At 69.8% G+C, this 15179-nt stretch overlaps 4 protein-coding genes across 4 annotated transcripts in view; 2 read left to right on the top strand and 2 right to left on the bottom strand.

The window, feature by feature from the left end:
• LOC137845773 (Fc receptor-like protein 3) overlaps positions 1-15179 on the bottom strand; it is a 59102-nt gene that overhangs the window by 37103 nt on the left and 6820 nt on the right. The gene's annotated exons all lie outside the window — the stretch shown is intronic.
• On the top strand, positions 150-2744 carry LOC137845781 (palmitoyltransferase ZDHHC3-like). The gene is made up of 8 exons (XM_068663236.1): positions 150-336; positions 1102-1190; positions 1270-1343; positions 1431-1543; positions 1652-1713; positions 1817-1904; positions 2170-2242; positions 2333-2744. Exons 1-8 carry the CDS (start codon positions 197-199, stop codon positions 2540-2542), a joined length of 849 nt encoding a protein of 282 aa, XP_068519337.1. The 5' UTR covers positions 150-196; the 3' UTR covers positions 2543-2744.
• ADAMTS4 (ADAM metallopeptidase with thrombospondin type 1 motif 4) lies at positions 2831-7460 on the bottom strand. The gene is made up of 9 exons (XM_068663219.1): positions 7021-7460; positions 5646-5969; positions 4971-5103; positions 4704-4874; positions 4339-4625; positions 4077-4263; positions 3813-3988; positions 3557-3732; positions 2831-3470 (listed from the first exon to the last, which is right to left on the bottom strand). Exons 1-9 carry the CDS (start codon positions 7150-7152, stop codon positions 3032-3034), a joined length of 2025 nt encoding a protein of 674 aa, XP_068519320.1. The 5' UTR covers positions 7153-7460; the 3' UTR covers positions 2831-3031.
• On the top strand, positions 9943-14840 carry NDUFS2 (NADH:ubiquinone oxidoreductase core subunit S2). The gene is made up of 14 exons (XM_068663225.1): positions 9943-10099; positions 10643-10746; positions 10986-11176; positions 11791-11911; positions 12007-12119; positions 12224-12298; positions 12395-12472; positions 12642-12727; positions 13044-13163; positions 13248-13377; positions 13501-13596; positions 13860-13943; positions 14525-14582; positions 14695-14840. Exons 1-14 carry the CDS (start codon positions 9993-9995, stop codon positions 14730-14732), a joined length of 1401 nt encoding a protein of 466 aa, XP_068519326.1. The 5' UTR covers positions 9943-9992; the 3' UTR covers positions 14733-14840.

The raw sequence follows: 15179 nt of genomic DNA, 5'->3' as shown, positions 1-15179 counted from the left end.
GATGTGAAGCTCCTCCCACATGGGGCGTGGCCAACTAAGCCCCGCCCTCTGTTGCCGCGGCAACCGCGCACGCCGCCACCGCCCTGCTGGTGCAGTTGCCCCGCCCTTTTTCTCGTGACGTCACGCCGAGCGGGCGCTCTGATTGGGCGCGGCGGGGTGAGCCGGAAGTGGCGGCGGGAGGGGGGGGGGCGCCGGGATGGCGGCGGCGGCGGCGGCGGCGCGGTGCGGGCGGGACCCGTGCGGCGCCCTCTGCCCGCTGCTCGCCTACCTCAGCGTCGGATACGCCGACTACGCCGTGCTCGCACACGTCCTGCCCGGGCCTGCCCTCCGCGGCAGGTGGCACCGGGGGGAACTGGGAGGGAACTGGGAGGGGACTGGGGGGGTACTGGGAGGAACTGGGAGGGAACTGGGAGGGAACTGGGAGGGACTGGGAGGGACTGGGAGGGACTGGGGGGCACTGGGAGGAACTGGGAGGGACCGGGAGGGAACTGGGAGGGAACCGGGGGGAAACCGGGGGGCATCGGGGGGAACTGGGAGGTAACTGGGAGGAACTGGGAGGGAACCAGGGGGCATCGGGAGGCACTGGGGGGAAACCAGAAGGGAACTGGGAGACACTGGGTGGGGAACCGGGTGGCATCGGGGGCAACTGGGAGGCACTGGAAGGGAACTGGGGGGGGGAACTGGGAGGGCACCGAGGGGAACCGAGGGGCCTCGGGGGGGAACTGGGAGGAACCAGGAGGGACCGGGAGGGAAACGGGGGGCACTGAGAAGCAGCGGGAGGCACTGGAGGGGAACTGGGGGGCACTGGGAGGGAACTGGGGGGCACCGGGAGGCACTGGAGAGGAACTGGGGGGCACTGGGAGGGAACCGTAAGGGAATCGGGGGGGAACCAGGAGGTCCCGGGGGGCACCGGGCCCGGCGTCACCTCCCCGTGCCGGTCCCTTGGGCTGTGGGGACCCCCCTGAGGGTCCTGGGTCCCCCCCCCCGAGGGTCCTGGGTCCCTGGGGTTTGGGGTCCCTGGGGTCCCCCCAACGCCTCGGGGGTCCCCGTGGTGCCGGCGCTGCCCTGACCCCTTTGTGCCCCCCCCCGCACCCCCCCCAGCCCGTGGTGCCCGTTCCACGCCGTCACCTTCAACCTCATCGTGCTGCTGCTGCTGGCCTGCCACACGCGCGCCGTCTTCGCCGACCCCGGTGAGCACCCCCCCGACCCCCCCGGCCCCCCAATGAGGTGAGGGGGGGGCTCACGACCCCCCCCCACCCCCTCCCCCAGGCACCGTTCCCCTCCCCGGCACCGCCATCGACTTTTCGGACCTGCGCAGCGCCCCCCCCCGCAAAACAGAGCAGGTGAGCCCCCGGTGTGGGTTGGGGGGGGCTTTTTGGGGGATGCTTTGGGTTGGGGGGGGGCTGAGCGCTGCCCCCCCCCACCGCCAGAGCCCCGAGGAGTGGACGGTCTGCAGCCGCTGCGAGGCGTATCGCCCCCCCCGCGCCCACCACTGCCGCGTCTGCCACCGCTGCGTGCGCCGCATGGACCACCACTGCCCCTGGTAGGTGCCCTGAGGACCCCCCCGGGACCCCCCCATGTCACTGGAGACCCCCCCCCAGCGTCCCCAGAGGGACAGCGAGGTGTCACCCGTCGCGCTGTGTGTCCGCAGGATCAATAACTGCGTCGGGGAGTTAAACCAGAAATATTTCATCCAGTTCCTCTTCTACGCCGGTAAGCGGGGGCAACGGGGGGGGGGCACAGGGGGGGTGTGGGGGCTCCCCCGGGGGGGGCTCAGCCCCCCGGCACCGGGCTCTGGCTCCCTGCTCTGCGCCAGGTCTGGCCAGCGCCTACGCCGCGGGGCTGGTGCTGGTCGCGTGGCTGGGGCCAGCGGGAGGAGACGGAGCCGAAAACAGGGTCCAGACGTGAGTGGGGGGCTGGGGGGGGTCCCAGGGCTGGGGGGGGGGACCCAGAGCTGGGGGGGGACCTCAAAGGGGGGATGCCAGGGCTGGGGGGGGGCTGCAGGGGGGTGGATACTGGGCTGGGGGGGAACCCAGGGCTGCAGAGGGATGGAGGGGGGGACCCCAGGGCTGTGGGGGGACCCAGGGCTGTGGGGGGGCTTTAGGGGGGGTCCCAGGGTTCTGGGCTGCCCCCCGCCGCTGCCCCCCCAGCCCCACACTGCCCCCCCAGCGCCCACTGCATCGTGCTGCTGCTGGAGTCCCTCCTCTTCGGCGCCTTCGTCACCGTCGTCTTCTACGACCAGGTCAGCGGGGGCTGAGCGGATTTCGGGGTGCCATGGGGGGCGGTGGCGGTGACATCCCTGTGTCCCTGTGTCCCCCCCCCACCCCCCCAGGTCGTGTCCATCATCACGGACGAGCCGGCACCGGAGCAGCTCCGGGGCCGGGGGCTGAAGGAGGCGAAGCGGCCGCGGGGGTGTCGCGCCAAGCTGGCGCTGCTGCAGGGGGTGTTCGGCAGCGGCTGCGTCCTCGCCTGGCTCTTCCCCTGCAGCTGCGGGACCCCGGCCGGCCCCGCGTACACCCCCCTGCCCGTCGGCGACGTCTGAGCCCCCCCCAAAACCAACGGGGGGTGGCGGCACCCCCACGCCTGGCCACCTTCCGCACCCCCGGGGGGGACTCTGGCACCCGGGCACCCCGGGGAGGTGCCGTCCGCGCACCCAGGGGTGCCAGGCGCTGCGGGACACCGGGGGGGGGATTTTTTTTGGGGGGGAGGGGGGCTGGCACCCAATAAATTCCCTTTCTATGGAAGTCTCGGTGCAGGAGATGGGTGCAGGGAGGGCTGGGGGGGGTCGACGCAGCCCGGCACCGCCACCAAGAACCACAAAACCAGCGAGTGAGCTCCATAAATAGCTTTAAATAACCCCCCCGCCGCGCTGCGGGTGGCTGAGGGGACACAGGGACCACGCGGGGGGGACCCCCGAGACCAGCCCGGGGGGTGGGGGGGCCCCCGCCGTGCCCGAGGAGAGGGGCTGAGGTAGACGGGCGGGCGGGTGCCCCCCCCGGGCAATAAATAACCGAATAAATAACCCCGAGCGCTACCCCCGGCGGTTCCGCAGAATCGCCAAAATCTCCGCTTTCCGCTTCTCCCACGCCGACACCGCCGCCGGGCGCCGGGGGGCGAAGAAGCTGAACCTCAAGCGGGGGGGGCGCCGCTCGTCCACCACCAGCGCCTGCAGCACCAGCGGCTCGCGCAGCGGCCCCCGGCACACCAAGGTCTCGGTGGCGGCCGTGGCCCCGCTGTAGCGCAGCGAGACGCCGCCCGGCAGCGTCACCGTGCTCTGCGAGGGCACCAGGACGTAGCCACCGTTGAGCACGGAGCCACCGGACGGCTGCCGCAGTGCCAGGTAGACGCTGTCACCGTTGTCACTGCTGTCACCGCCGTCACCGGTGTCACCGCCGCCCGCCGGCGAGCCCTGCCGCACCAGGAGGTGCGTGGCGCCCGCCGGGATGGTGACCACGTCGTTGTAGCCGAAGCTGTGAGGCAGGGACAGCGTTGGAGGGGGTGGCAGGAGGACCCGTGGGTGCCCCCCCCCGTGCTGCCGCCACCCTCGGGTGCTCACCGGGGCTTGGTGAAGACGCCGGAGACCTTGGTGCAGGTGGAGCCGTCGCCGCCGCACACCATGCACTTGTCGAATTTCTTCTTGGAGCCGATGACGCGGTCGCAGCCGGTGGGGACGCAGCGGCCCCGCACGCACACCCCGGTGCCCTCGGGCGAGCAGGGCGTCCCGTCGGCCACCTGCGGCACGCAAACCACGGCCTCAGCACCCCGGGGTGCCACCCCCACGGGGAAGGGGGACGCAGGATGGGGACGCTCACCCGTGGCTCCAGCACGTGGTAGTAGCCCAGGCTGCGCGACTGGCAGGTCAGCTTGCACCGATCCTTCTCGGCGACCCCGCTGTAGCGCGGCACCCAGTCCCCCGCCGCCGGCAGCCCCTTGGAGATGTCGGGGCGATGGTTGTAGGCGGCGCACTGCTCCTCCCGAAAAGCCAGGGCTGTGGAGAGGGGGGACACAGGGCACCGTCAGCACCGGCGCTGCCCCCAAAACCCTCCTGGTGCGCCCCCATCGCGGCCCCCACTCACGGTTGCTCCCGGGACAGGCCCCGGTGTTGCAGGAGCGGAACCGGCTGCGTTCCCCCCGGCAGTAGCGGCCGCCGTTGCGGGGCGCGGGGCGGCTGCAGGAGCGCTGGGAGAAGCTGACGCCGCCGCCGCAGCTCCGCGAGCAGCCACCCCACGGCCCCCACGGCCCCCAGGCGCCATCCACGGGGTTCTGCGAGGGGACAACCAAACCGTCAGACCGCCACCGGTGGTACCCAAATCCCACCCGGATCGTCCCGGCACTCACGTTGAGCTCCTCCACGGCGGCGATGCCCACGCACTGCCCGCTGATGCAGGCTCTGCCGGGCCCGCACGGCGTGCCGTCGGCCCAGGGGAAGTGCTTGGTCTGGCAAACGGCTCGCCCGCCGGCACGGCCGCTGCACCAGAGCGCGGCGCAGGGCGGCTGCAGCTCCCCGCAGTGCCGCGAGTCCGTGCCGAAAGCCAGCTGGCACTGCCGCTCCAGCGGGTACGCGGCGCCCGGCAGCGCCGTCGGCAGCCGCAGCCACTCCGAGGGCTTGTCCAGGAGGCAGTGACCTGCGGGGAGGTGACACGGCTGCACGGGGCGTCCCCGGGGATGGAGGGGACACAGGGGGCTGGGGGGGGGGGCCGTACCGTGGCCGTTATCCAGGAATTCGGTGATGAAGCGGGCGCTGCACGGGGACCACATCTCACCAGGGGGCACCGAGGACATGACCGGGGCCATGACGCGGCGCGAGGAGCCCGCGGGGCCGTTGAGCTCCGCGCAGTGCGGCGAGTCGTCGTGCGGCATGCTGAAAATGTGCCCTGCGCAGGGACGGGGCCGTCAGCACACCCCGGGGGGGCTTGGCCGGGGATGGGGGCCCTGCCTTTGTGTGTCCCCCCCCCCTCCCCGGTGCTCACCGAGCTCGTGAGCGGCCGTGAGGGCGGACTGCAGCCCGTCGTCCTCCACGATGGCGCAGCTGCGCTCGGGGTCGCAGGCGGTGCCCACGTCGGCCATGCCCAGGGTGTCGCACGTGGTTGCCCCACACAGGTCCTGGGGGGGGGTGCACAGGGCTAAGGGGGGGCATCTTGGAGCACCCAGACACCCACGGGTGCCCCACTGACCCTGCCTGCACCCTGAGATCCTGGGGGCACCCGCACAGTTGGAGGGGACCCAGGGATCCCCAAAAACCCAAAGTCTCAGGGATGAGGTTCAGGGGCCCTGCCAGCACCCAAATACCCAAAAAGCATCCCCAGAACCCAGCCAGCACCCAAAAACCTTGGTGGGCACCCAAGGGATCCTACCCTGCACCCAAGGGATCCTACCCAGCACCGAAACTCTCTGGGATGGGCTTTGGGAACCCCGCGACCACCCAAAATCCCATGGACACCCCAGGGACCCAACCAGCATCCAAGCACCCCAGGCACCCCAAGAACCCATCCTACACCCCAAAATCCCAAGGGTCCCACCCCAAGCACCCAAACTCCCCAGGACATGCCCCGGGCACCCTGCCAGCACCCAAACACCTTCGGGGGGGCACCCAGGAACCCAGCCACCCCCCACCCATCACCCCGCAGCCCGTCCCCGTCGCCCACCTGCCGCGTGAAGAGGATGGCGGTGTCGAAGTGGAGGGGACTGTCCTCGTCGGGGACGTTGAGGTCCCGCTGCCACCGGCAGAAGTTGCGGAGCATCTGGGCGGCGTTGGTGGTGGCGGGGGGCCCCGGGGTGCCGGGTCCCAGCACCAGCAGGCGCGTCACCCGCAGCTCCACGGCGTTGCCCAGGCTGCCGTGCCGAAAGGACCTGGCGGCGGCCGCCAGCACCGTCAGCAGGTACGGCCGCAGCCCCGCGCCGTGGAAGCGCGCCATCGACTCGTCCGCCACCACCAGCATCTCCACGAAGCGCGGCAGCGAGGCGAAGCGCTGCCGGGGAGGGGGCGTTGGGCACGGCACCGGGGCGGGGACCCCCAGCGGCGGTGTCCCCCCGCCCGGTGTCCCCAGCGCCGTGCCACCACCCCGTGCTGGTGAACCCCAGCACTGTGACAGGTCACCCTGGTGTCACCCATTGGTGGATGACCCCAAACCAGTGCCCCCCAGCCCACCCTGGTGTCACCCATCGCTGTGCCAATGTCCCTTGTCACTGTGCCATCCCGTCCCAGTGCCCCCCAGCACCATGCCCCTGTCCCTTATCGCCGTGCCAGCCCACACCAGTGTCCCCCAGCACTATGTGACCCTACACCAGTGTCCCCCAGCGCCGTGCCAATGTCCCTGATCCCCGTGCCATCCCGTCCCAGTGTCCCCAGCACCACGTGACTCCCCACCAGTGTCCCCCAGCACCGTGCCAGCCTGTGCTGGTGTCCCCAGTCCCCGGTGCTGATGTCCCCACGGGTGCCAGCCCGTGCCCTGTCCCCGCTGTCCCCACCCTGCAGGGTCCCGGCTGTCCCCTGGGGGTGCTGGGGAGGGTCGCATCCCTCCCAGCCGGTGCCACTCCTGATGTGTCCCGATATGTCCCGATATGTCCTGATATGTCCCAATGTCCCGATATGTCCCAATATATCCTGATATGTCCCAATATGTTCCATTATGTCCCAATACGTCCTGATATATCCTGAAATGTCCCGATATGTTCCAGTATGTCCTGATATGTCCTGCTGTGTCCCGATATGTTCCAATGTCCCGATATGTCCTGTTGTGTCCTGCTATGTCGCAATAGAGCCTGATATGTCCTGATATGTTCCAGTAAGTCCTGATATGTCACAATATCCCAATATGTCCCGATATATCCTGATATGTCCCGATATGTCCCAATATGTTCCAGCATGTCCCGATATGTCCTGATATATCCTGATATGTCCTGATATCCCGATATGTCCCGATCTGTCCCGATCTGTCCCAATGTCCCGATATGTCCCAATGCATCCCGCTTTGTCCCGATCCGTCCCAGCCCCCCCGGTCCGTCCCATCCCGGCCGTACCTTGGCTCTCCTCGGGGCCGGCTCCCCCCGGGGCCGGGGCTCGGCTCCCCCCGGGGCCGTCACGGGACAGGCGGGACCCGGCGCGGCCCCGGTGGCGGCGGCGAGGACGAGCGCCAGGAGCGCGCAGCGCATGGCCCGGGGCACCGCGTCCCGCTCGGCGGCAGAGCCGGGCCCCGCCGCCTTTTAACGGCTCCGGGACGGGGAGGGACGGAGGCGGGGGGGGGAAACCCGCGCTGCCCCCCCCGGGACGGTTCCGGGAAGGCTGAGCCCGGCCGGAGCCTGGGAACGGGGAAGTCCCGGGAACGGGGGCGGCTGTGCCACGGGGGGGGCGTGGGGCTGGGGACCCCCGGAACATTCCCTGCCCGCTACGCCCCCCCCCGCCCTGTCCTGTCCTGTCCTGTCCCTTCTGTCCCTCCCTGACCCCTCCATTGCTGCCCGCCCCCCCCCATCCCATCCTGTCCCCTTCATCACTCCCTGTCCCCATCACTCCCTGTCCCTCCCTGTCCCCAATATCCCCTCCTGTCCCCTCCTGTCCCCTCCTGTCCCCCCCATCCCCTCCTGTCCCCCCCTGTCCCCTCCATCCCTCCTTGTCCCCATCCCTCCCTGTCCCCTCCATCACCCCCTGTCCCCTCCTGTCCCCTCCCTGTCCCCAATATCCCCTCCCTGCCCCCTCCTGTCCCCCCCATCCCCTCCTGTCCCCTCCATCCCTCCTTGTCCCCATCCCCTCCTGTTCCCCCCTGTCCCCTCCATCCCCCCCCATCCCCACGCGGGTCCCTCCCAGCCCCCTCCCCGTGTCCCCCCTTTCCCGGCAGGGCCCCCCCCCGATGTGTCACACCGAAGTCACCTCCTGCCCCCCCGCCCAGCAGCACAGGGGCCGTATCCTGCTTCCTCCCTTCTCGTAACCGGGGCTGAGCCACCGGCCACCCTTCCTGCCCCGGTGCCCCCCCCCACCCCCCCACCCATCTCGGGGTGCCCTTCGTGCCCCCCAGGGGTGCCCCGGTGCCATCCCCGCTGTCCCCGGGGAGAACAAGAGGGTGACAAAGGGAGCTGGTGGCACCCGGCGCCGCCGGACAAAGGGGCCTCTGTGCCGCTGGGTGCTGGGCTGCACCCAAGGGACCCCCCCGGCACCCACGGGACCCCCCCTGGCACCCAGAGCCTGCAGCCGGGACCAGCACCTATGCATGCCTGGGAGTGCTGTTGTGACTGGGAGCCCACTGGGAGCTTACTGGGAGCACACTGGGAGCCCACTGGGAGCACACCACGACCAGCACAAGCAGAATTCACTGGGTCCAGCATCCGGGGGGGGGCTGGCAGGTCCTGGCACCCCCCCGGCCCCAGCATCCGCCGGATCCGGCACCTGGCTCTGCCAGCATCCCATGGGCTCCAGTATCCGCCCAGTTGGACGTCCGGCACAGCCAGTATCCCCAGCACCAGCATCCGCCGGATCCGGCATCCCGCAGGGCAGCGTCCTCTGCCTCTGGCATCTGCTCCAGCACCCCCAGCTCCAGTACACTCAGCTCCAGTACCACCAGTTCCAGCATTCCCAGTTCCAGTACACTCAGTTCCAGTACACTCAGTTCCAGCACCTCCAGCTCCAGAAACTCCAGCTCCAGTATTCCCAGATCCAGCACCAGCACCCCCCTGCTCCAGTACACCCAGCTCCAGCACCCCCAACTCCAGCATCCCAGTTCCAGCACCCCCAGTTCCAGTACACTCAGCTCCAGTACCCCCAGTTCCAGTATACCCAGTTCCAGCACTCCCAGTTCCAGTACACCCAGTTCCAGTACACCCAGCTCCAGTACCCCCGGCTCCAGCATCCCAGTTCCAGCACCCCCAGAACCCCCAGATCCAGCACCCCCATCTCCAGTACCCCCAGTTCCAGCACCCTTGGCTCCAGCACCCCCAATTCCCATACCCCCACTTCCAGTCCCAGTGTCCCCAGTTCACCTCCAGCATTTCCCAGTCACAACCAGACCCACGCACGAAAGCCCCCAGCACACGCACGGGGCTGACACACGCATGTACACGGGGACACGGGGACACCGGGGACACCCTCGGGGACACCCTCGGGGACACCGGGGGCTGCTCAGTGCCCCCCGGGGGGGGGTCCAGGCAGCATCTGTCCAGCACCGCGGGGCCACCGTGACTCAGTGCGGGGTCAGCGGTGACGCCACCGGGCGGGCGTCAGCGGGGTCGGTGACGCAGCGCGAGGCCGCGGGAGCTGGCACGGCCACGGGGACGGGGGAGCCTGGGGGGGGGCGGGGGGGGGGGGACACACACAAATTGGGGTCACCGAGGGTGCTGGCACGGCCCGGCTGTCCCCGTGTCCCCCGCAGGGAAGGCCCCTGAGGGTGGGTGGGGTGGGGGGGGGTGGGGGGGTGGTTTGGGTCATGGCACGTTTTGGGGATGTGGTGGGGGGGTCCTGCTTGCCCTGCCCCCTCCGTCCTAGCCCTGCCTTCGCCATCCCCGTCCCGCTCGCTCGGGTCCCTTCTGTCCCCCCACTGCCCCCCCCCATCCCCTTCTGTCCCCTCTGCCCCCCCCCAGTCCCCTCTGCCCCCCCTCAGTCCCCCACTGTCCCCCTTTGCCCCCCCATCCCCTTCTGTCCCCTCTGCCCCCCTCTGTCCCCCACTGTCCCATCTGTCCCTCTCTTGTCCCCCCTCTGTCCCCTCTGTCCCCCCCCAGTCCCCTCCTGACCCCCCCCACCCCATCCCCTCCCCTCTGTCCCCACCCCCGCCCCTCTGCCCGCCCCAAAGATGGCGGCAGCACCCACTCCAGTTTCCCGGATGTTGCCCTCAGCAAACATGGCGGCCGAGCAGCGCCCCCTTCCCCCCCCCCCATACACACACACACCCCTGCCCTTCCTTTTGCCCGTAACCAACATGGCGGCGGCGCGGCTTCACCCTCCCACCCCCAACATGGCGCCGTGCCGCGGGGGCTGACGGCGGCGGCGCCTGCGCGGTGCCAAGGGCAAGATGGCGGCGCTGAGGGCGCTGCGGGCGCTGGGGGGGCTGCGGGGCCTGAGGGCCCCCGGGGGGGTCCCGGCGGCGGCGGCGGCGCGGCTCGGGGTGGCCCCGGCACGGTGAGGGCGGGGGGTGGTGGGGGAGGGCTGGGGGGCGGCGGGGGGGCGACGGGGGGAGGGGAGCGGGGGCTGGGGGTCGGGGGTTTGGGGTTTGGGGTCGGGGTCTGGGATTTGGGGTCTGGGATTTGGGGCCTGGGATTTGGGGTTGGGGGTCGGGGGCCTAGGATTTGGGGGCTGGGGGCTGGGGGTTGGGGTCTGGGGTTGGGCACCTGGGATCTGGGATTTGGGGGCTGGGGGTTGGGGGGTTGAGGGTCGAGGACCTGGGCCTGGGGGTCTGGGGTCAGGGGTTTGGGGTCTGGGGCCAGGACCTAGGGGCTGGAATTTGGGATCTGAGGCTTGGGGTTGGGGGTCAGGGACCTGGAACCTGGGGCTGGGAGCTGGGTTTGGGGTCTGGGTCTGGGTCTGGGGGTTAGGGCTGGGGTCTGGAGTCAGGGGCCTGGGTCCAGGACTGGGACCTGGGGCTGGGGTCTGGCTCTGGGTTCAGGGACTGGAATCTGGGGTCTGAGATTTTGGGGTCCTGCTGTGACCCCCTTGTTCCCGCAGGGCCCGGCAGTGGCAGCCCGACGTGGACTGGGCGCAGCAGTTCGCCGGCGCCATCATGTACCCCAGCAGGGAGACCGAGAAGTGGGTGCCGCCACCATGGGACGGTGAGGGGCCGGGGACACCCCCAGGGCAGCGGGATTTTGGGGAGGGGGGAGCCCCAGGGTGGGGGTCAGCCTCCTTAGGGGGGCGCAGGGGGAATAATGGGGTGCCTGAGACCCAGGGAAAGGCTTTGGGGTGGGGGTGCTCAGCGGGGCAGCTCCCCCGACACCACGGGGCTGATGCATTTTGGGGTGTTTTCCCTGCCTGATTCCCCCCCAAAAATTGTCGTCCCCCCCCTGAGCAGACAAGGACCCCCCAGCCCACAAGAAGGTCTCCAGCCTCACCCTCAATTTCGGGCCCCAGCACCCGGCCGCTCACGGGGTCCTGCGCCTGGTGATGGAGCTGAGCGGGGAGACGGTGAAGAAATGCGACCCCCACGTCGGGCTGCTGCACCGCGGCACCGAGAAGCTCATCGAGTACAAGACGTACCTGCAGGTAAATTGGGGGGGGGGGCTCCCAGGGCCTCCCGGGGCCTTTTTTTTTTGTCCTACTGCGAGGATTTGGGGAAAATGGTGGGGAAACGGCGAGGGGAGCCCGAGTTTGGGCCAGACTGGCCGGCTGCCCGCGTCCCCCTGCCTGACCTGGCCACATCAGCGCTGCCCGGGGACTTCTTTCCCCGTTGGGTTTGGTTGTGGTGTTTACAAACACCCCCCCCGCTGGTTGATTACCCCACCCGGATTTAATTTCGGTGCTGGCAGGAGAAACGGAGCCTGAAATAACCCAGGCAGGGCTGGGACAGCGGAGGGACGGCCAAAAAGCTCTCGGGGCACATTGCCCCCCTCCTTCACACCTTGTTCTGAGGAAAGCCACTTGGACGCGTACAGGGCTGGAGCTTTTGGGCTCCTTTTGGGGCTCCTGGGCTCCTTTTGGGCTCATTTTGGGGCTGCTTTTGGGGCTCCCGTGCCCCCTAGGGGAGAGGAAAGCCGCCGCCGTGCTCCGAGTGCCGTGGGTGCTGGCCGCAGCCCCTCAAGGTCACCTTTTCTTCAAGAGTTGGACTCGGCGACCCCTCTGGGTCCCTTCCAACTCCCTTTTTGGGATCCCTTCGCCAGGCCCTGCCCTATTTCGACCGCCTGGACTACGTCTCCATGATGTGCAACGAGCAGGCCTACTCCCTGGCCGTGGAGAAGCTGCTCAACATCCGCCCGCCCCTCCGGGCGCAGTGGATCCGAGGTGAGCACGGCCTCCTGCCTCCCCGGGGAAGGGTCTGGGGGGGGGTTTTCTCCCCGTTCTGCCCCCCTCTCACCCCTCTGTGCCCCCCCCCCCAGTTCTTTTTGCGGAGATCACCCGGCTGCTCAACCACATCATGGCAGTGACCACGCACGCGCTGGACATCGGGGCCATGACCCCCTTCTTCTGGATGTTTGAGGAGAGGGAGAAGGTGAAGGGACGGGGACGGGGAAGCTCCGGCTGCCCTCGGGGTGGGTTTGAGGGGCTCAAGGCCGGCGGACGGACCCCCCCCCTCCTTTCTCTGCCCCCCTGCAGATGTTTGAGTTCTACGAGCGGGTCTCGGGGGCGCGGATGCACGCCGCCTACATCCGTCCCGGCGGGGTTCACCAGGTAAAGGCTCTCTGCAGCCCCCCCCACTTTGGGATTTGGGGGGGGGGGGGGTTTCCCTGATTCCTCCCGGGCTGATCTCCCCCTCCTCGCACCCAGGACCTGCCCCTGGGGCTGATGGACGACATCTACGAGTTCGTGAAGAATTTCTCCATGCGGGTGGATGAGGTGGAGGAGGTGAGCTCGGCCGCCACGGGGGGACACCGGGGAGGGAGAGGGGCCCCATTTCCCCCCCCCACAGGGGCTGGGGTCTCCCTGCTGTCCCCTGGGCATGGCCAGCGTGGGGTTGTCCCCCGGGGGGTGGCAGCAGGGGGGGGACAGGTGGCTGAGGCCCTGCTGCCCGCAGATGCTGACCAACAACCGCATCTGGAAGAACCGCACGGTCGATATCGGGGTGATAACGGCCGAGGAGGCGCTCAACTACGGCTTCAGGTGGGTCCTGGGGGGCTCCTCGGGGTCGGGGGGGCTGCTTGTTGGGGTCGGGGGGCTGCTCTGGGGTTGCTCGGGGTCGGTGCTGGCCCCTGCCTGGCTCCAGGCTCTGCTGCTTGGTGTCAGAGCTGTGCCACCGTGTCCTGCGTGGCTTTTTCCCCCCCCCCCTGCTGTCCCCAAACCCTTCTGGGACGCCGTGGTGTGCAGGGCGAGGAGCTCCTGGCCCCTTTTCCATGTCCCCTCGGTGCGGAGCCCGTCCTCCTGCTGCTGTGGGGTTTTTGGTGTCCCCCCCCCGGCTCAGCCGCCTCTCTCCACGCAGCGGGGTGATGCTGCGGGGCTCGGGGATCCACTGGGATCTGCGCAAGACTCAGCCCTACGACGTCTACGACCAGGTGGAGTTCGACGTCCCCATCGGCTCCCGAGGGGACTGCTACGACCGGTACGTCCCCACACCGCAGCTGCCCACCCCCCTCCTGGCACAGCACCCGCGCTGAGCCCCCCCCGTCCCCCCAAACCCCCCCAGGTACCTGTGCCGCGTGGAGGAGATGCGCCAGTCCCTGCGCATCATCCTGCAGTGCCTCAACAAGATGCCCGAGGGGGAGATCAAGGTGGACGACGCCAAAATCTCCCCTCCCAAGCGGGCGGAGATGAAGGTAAAAGCCTGGCCTGCTGCCGGCCCCCCCCCACTTTGCACCGGGGACCCCCCCCGAGCCCAAAAAAACGCTCCTGGGGGGGGAGGAGACCCAGCGCTGCCCGGCCGTGGCCTCTCTCCGCAGACCTCCATGGAGTCCCTGATCCACCACTTCAAGCTCTACACCGAGGGCTACCAGGTGCCCCCCGGAGCCACCTACACGGCCGTCGAGGCCCCCAAGGTGCCCTTCTTTTGTTTTTTGGGGGGGCTGAGCCCAGCCTGGGCTGGCACCCAGCTCGGTTTTGGGGTGGGAGGAGGGCGGTGGGCGCCAGCCTGCGCCGCGGTGCCTCTGGGGACGGCGCTCACCGGGTGTGGGACCGGCACAGCCCTCGGGACACCGCCCACGTCCCGTCCTGTCCCAGGGCCTCTCAGGGTTTTTTGGGGCTGGACGCAGCCACCGCAGCCCCCCCGGGTGTCACCAGCCCTGTCCCCGTGTCCCCACAGGGTGAATTTGGCGTTTACCTCGTCTCGGACGGCAGCAGCCGCCCCTACCGCTGCAAGATCAAGGCGCCCGGCTTCGCCCACCTGGTAGGGCACTGGGGGGGGACTGGGAGGGAACTGGGAGGACTGGGGGGGCAACCTGGGGTGGCCGAATCTGCCCTCCAAGCAGCGCCAGCTCCTCGTGGGCCTGCTGCGAGGTTCTCCAGGGGCCAAGTGACACCTGTGGGGACGCGGCTGTCACCCGCACGTCCCCGTCCCCGCCGGGTGGCTCGGTGCGAGCCGCAGCTTCTCCTGCTGGAGCCTCGGAACCGGAGGCCGCTTCCTGTCCCCGCCGATAGCTGACCACTTCCTGCAGCTGCCGTGCCGCTGGGGGCCTGGCCTGAGCCGTGGGGGGGCTGCCAGAGGGGCCCCCCCCCTCTCCGGAAGCCGCGGCCCCGGCACCATCGGCAGCTGTTGGACGCAGGCGGCCGCGCCTCCAGCCTCGTGCCTCCGGCTGCTGACCGCAGCGGCCGCCTTCCTGCCGGCTCCAGCTCCGCGGGATCGGCCGAATTTGGGGTTGGGGGGGGGCACGGGGATGGTTTGGGGCCGGGGGGGGGGCAGCCCCTGAGATAAAGCAGCCCCGTGGCGCCGCGCTCGGGGCTGATTTTGTGTCTTTCCTCCTCTTTCAGGCCGGCCTGGACAGGATGTCGCAGGGCCACATGCTGGCAGACGTGGTGGCCATCATCGGTACGTGTCCCCCGGGGGGGTCCCGCGCCCCCCATGGACCCCCTGTGGGTTCCAGGGGGGGGTCGGGGAGCCGGGCTCGGCCCTGCCCTCACCTCCCTTCTCCTCTCTCCAGGCACGCAGGACATCGTGTTCGGGGAGGTGGATCGGTGAGGGGCTCAGCGCCGTGCCCCCGCTGCGTGTGCTGCTCCCTGCGCTCCCCCCTGCGCCCCCCCCGTGCTGTCCCTTCACCGATTTGAGTCGAATAAAGGCTAAAACGGGTCCCGGCTCCGCGCTTCTGTCCCTGCGTCAGCCCTCGGCTGCCGGAACCGGGTGAAACCCCGCTCCTCTGCCCTTTCCCACACAAGGCTCGCGGTCGAGAGCTTCCCCTTCCCTCGAGGTGGGGCCCGCGGGCGCATCACCCTCTCCGGGAGGATCCTCCCCGCTTCCCCAGCCCCGGGGGGGGCACTTCCCGGGGGTATTTTTACCTTTCTGCCCCCACCGCCTGCGATTTTGCACCCGGCCGGGGCCGGCGACGCCTCTGGGAGCTCCCCTGTGCCAGGGTGGCACTTGGGCACGGGGAGGGTGGTGACACGGGGACAGCTCGGTGGCAAACCGGGG

This window comes from Anas acuta, chromosome 28, assembly GCF_963932015.1.
Source record: "Anas acuta chromosome 28, bAnaAcu1.1, whole genome shotgun sequence".
NCBI lineage: Eukaryota > Metazoa > Chordata > Aves > Anseriformes > Anatidae > Anas > Anas acuta.
Note: the sequence above shows the minus strand (reverse complement) of the source record. Positions and strands in the feature narration are given on the sequence as shown.

Coding starts and splice junctions, on each gene's coding strand:
- ADAMTS4 (XM_068663219.1), bottom strand. CDS start 7,152: ATGCGCTGCGCGCTCCTGGCGCTCGTCCTCGCCGCCGCCACCGGGGCC. Junction 4,626..4,703: donor ATTCCTGGATAACGGCCACG/GTACGGCCCCCC, acceptor ACCTCCCCGCAG/GTCACTGCCTCCTGGACAAG. Junction 3,733..3,812: donor ACCACGTGCTGGAGCCACGG/GTGAGCGTCCCC, acceptor TGCGTGCCGCAG/GTGGCCGACGGGACGCCCTG.
- LOC137845781 (XM_068663236.1), top strand. CDS start 197: ATGGCGGCGGCGGCGGCGGCGGCGCGGTGCGGGCGGGACCCGTGCGGC. Junction 1,714..1,816: donor CCAGTTCCTCTTCTACGCCG/GTAAGCGGGGGC, acceptor GCTCTGCGCCAG/GTCTGGCCAGCGCCTACGCC. Junction 1,905..2,169: donor GCCGAAAACAGGGTCCAGAC/GTGAGTGGGGGG, acceptor CTGCCCCCCCAG/CGCCCACTGCATCGTGCTGC.
- NDUFS2 (XM_068663225.1), top strand. CDS start 9,993: ATGGCGGCGCTGAGGGCGCTGCGGGCGCTGGGGGGGCTGCGGGGCCTG. Junction 12,728..13,043: donor GCGCTCAACTACGGCTTCAG/GTGGGTCCTGGG, acceptor CTCTCCACGCAG/CGGGGTGATGCTGCGGGGCT. Junction 13,378..13,500: donor CCAAGCGGGCGGAGATGAAG/GTAAAAGCCTGG, acceptor CTCTCTCCGCAG/ACCTCCATGGAGTCCCTGAT.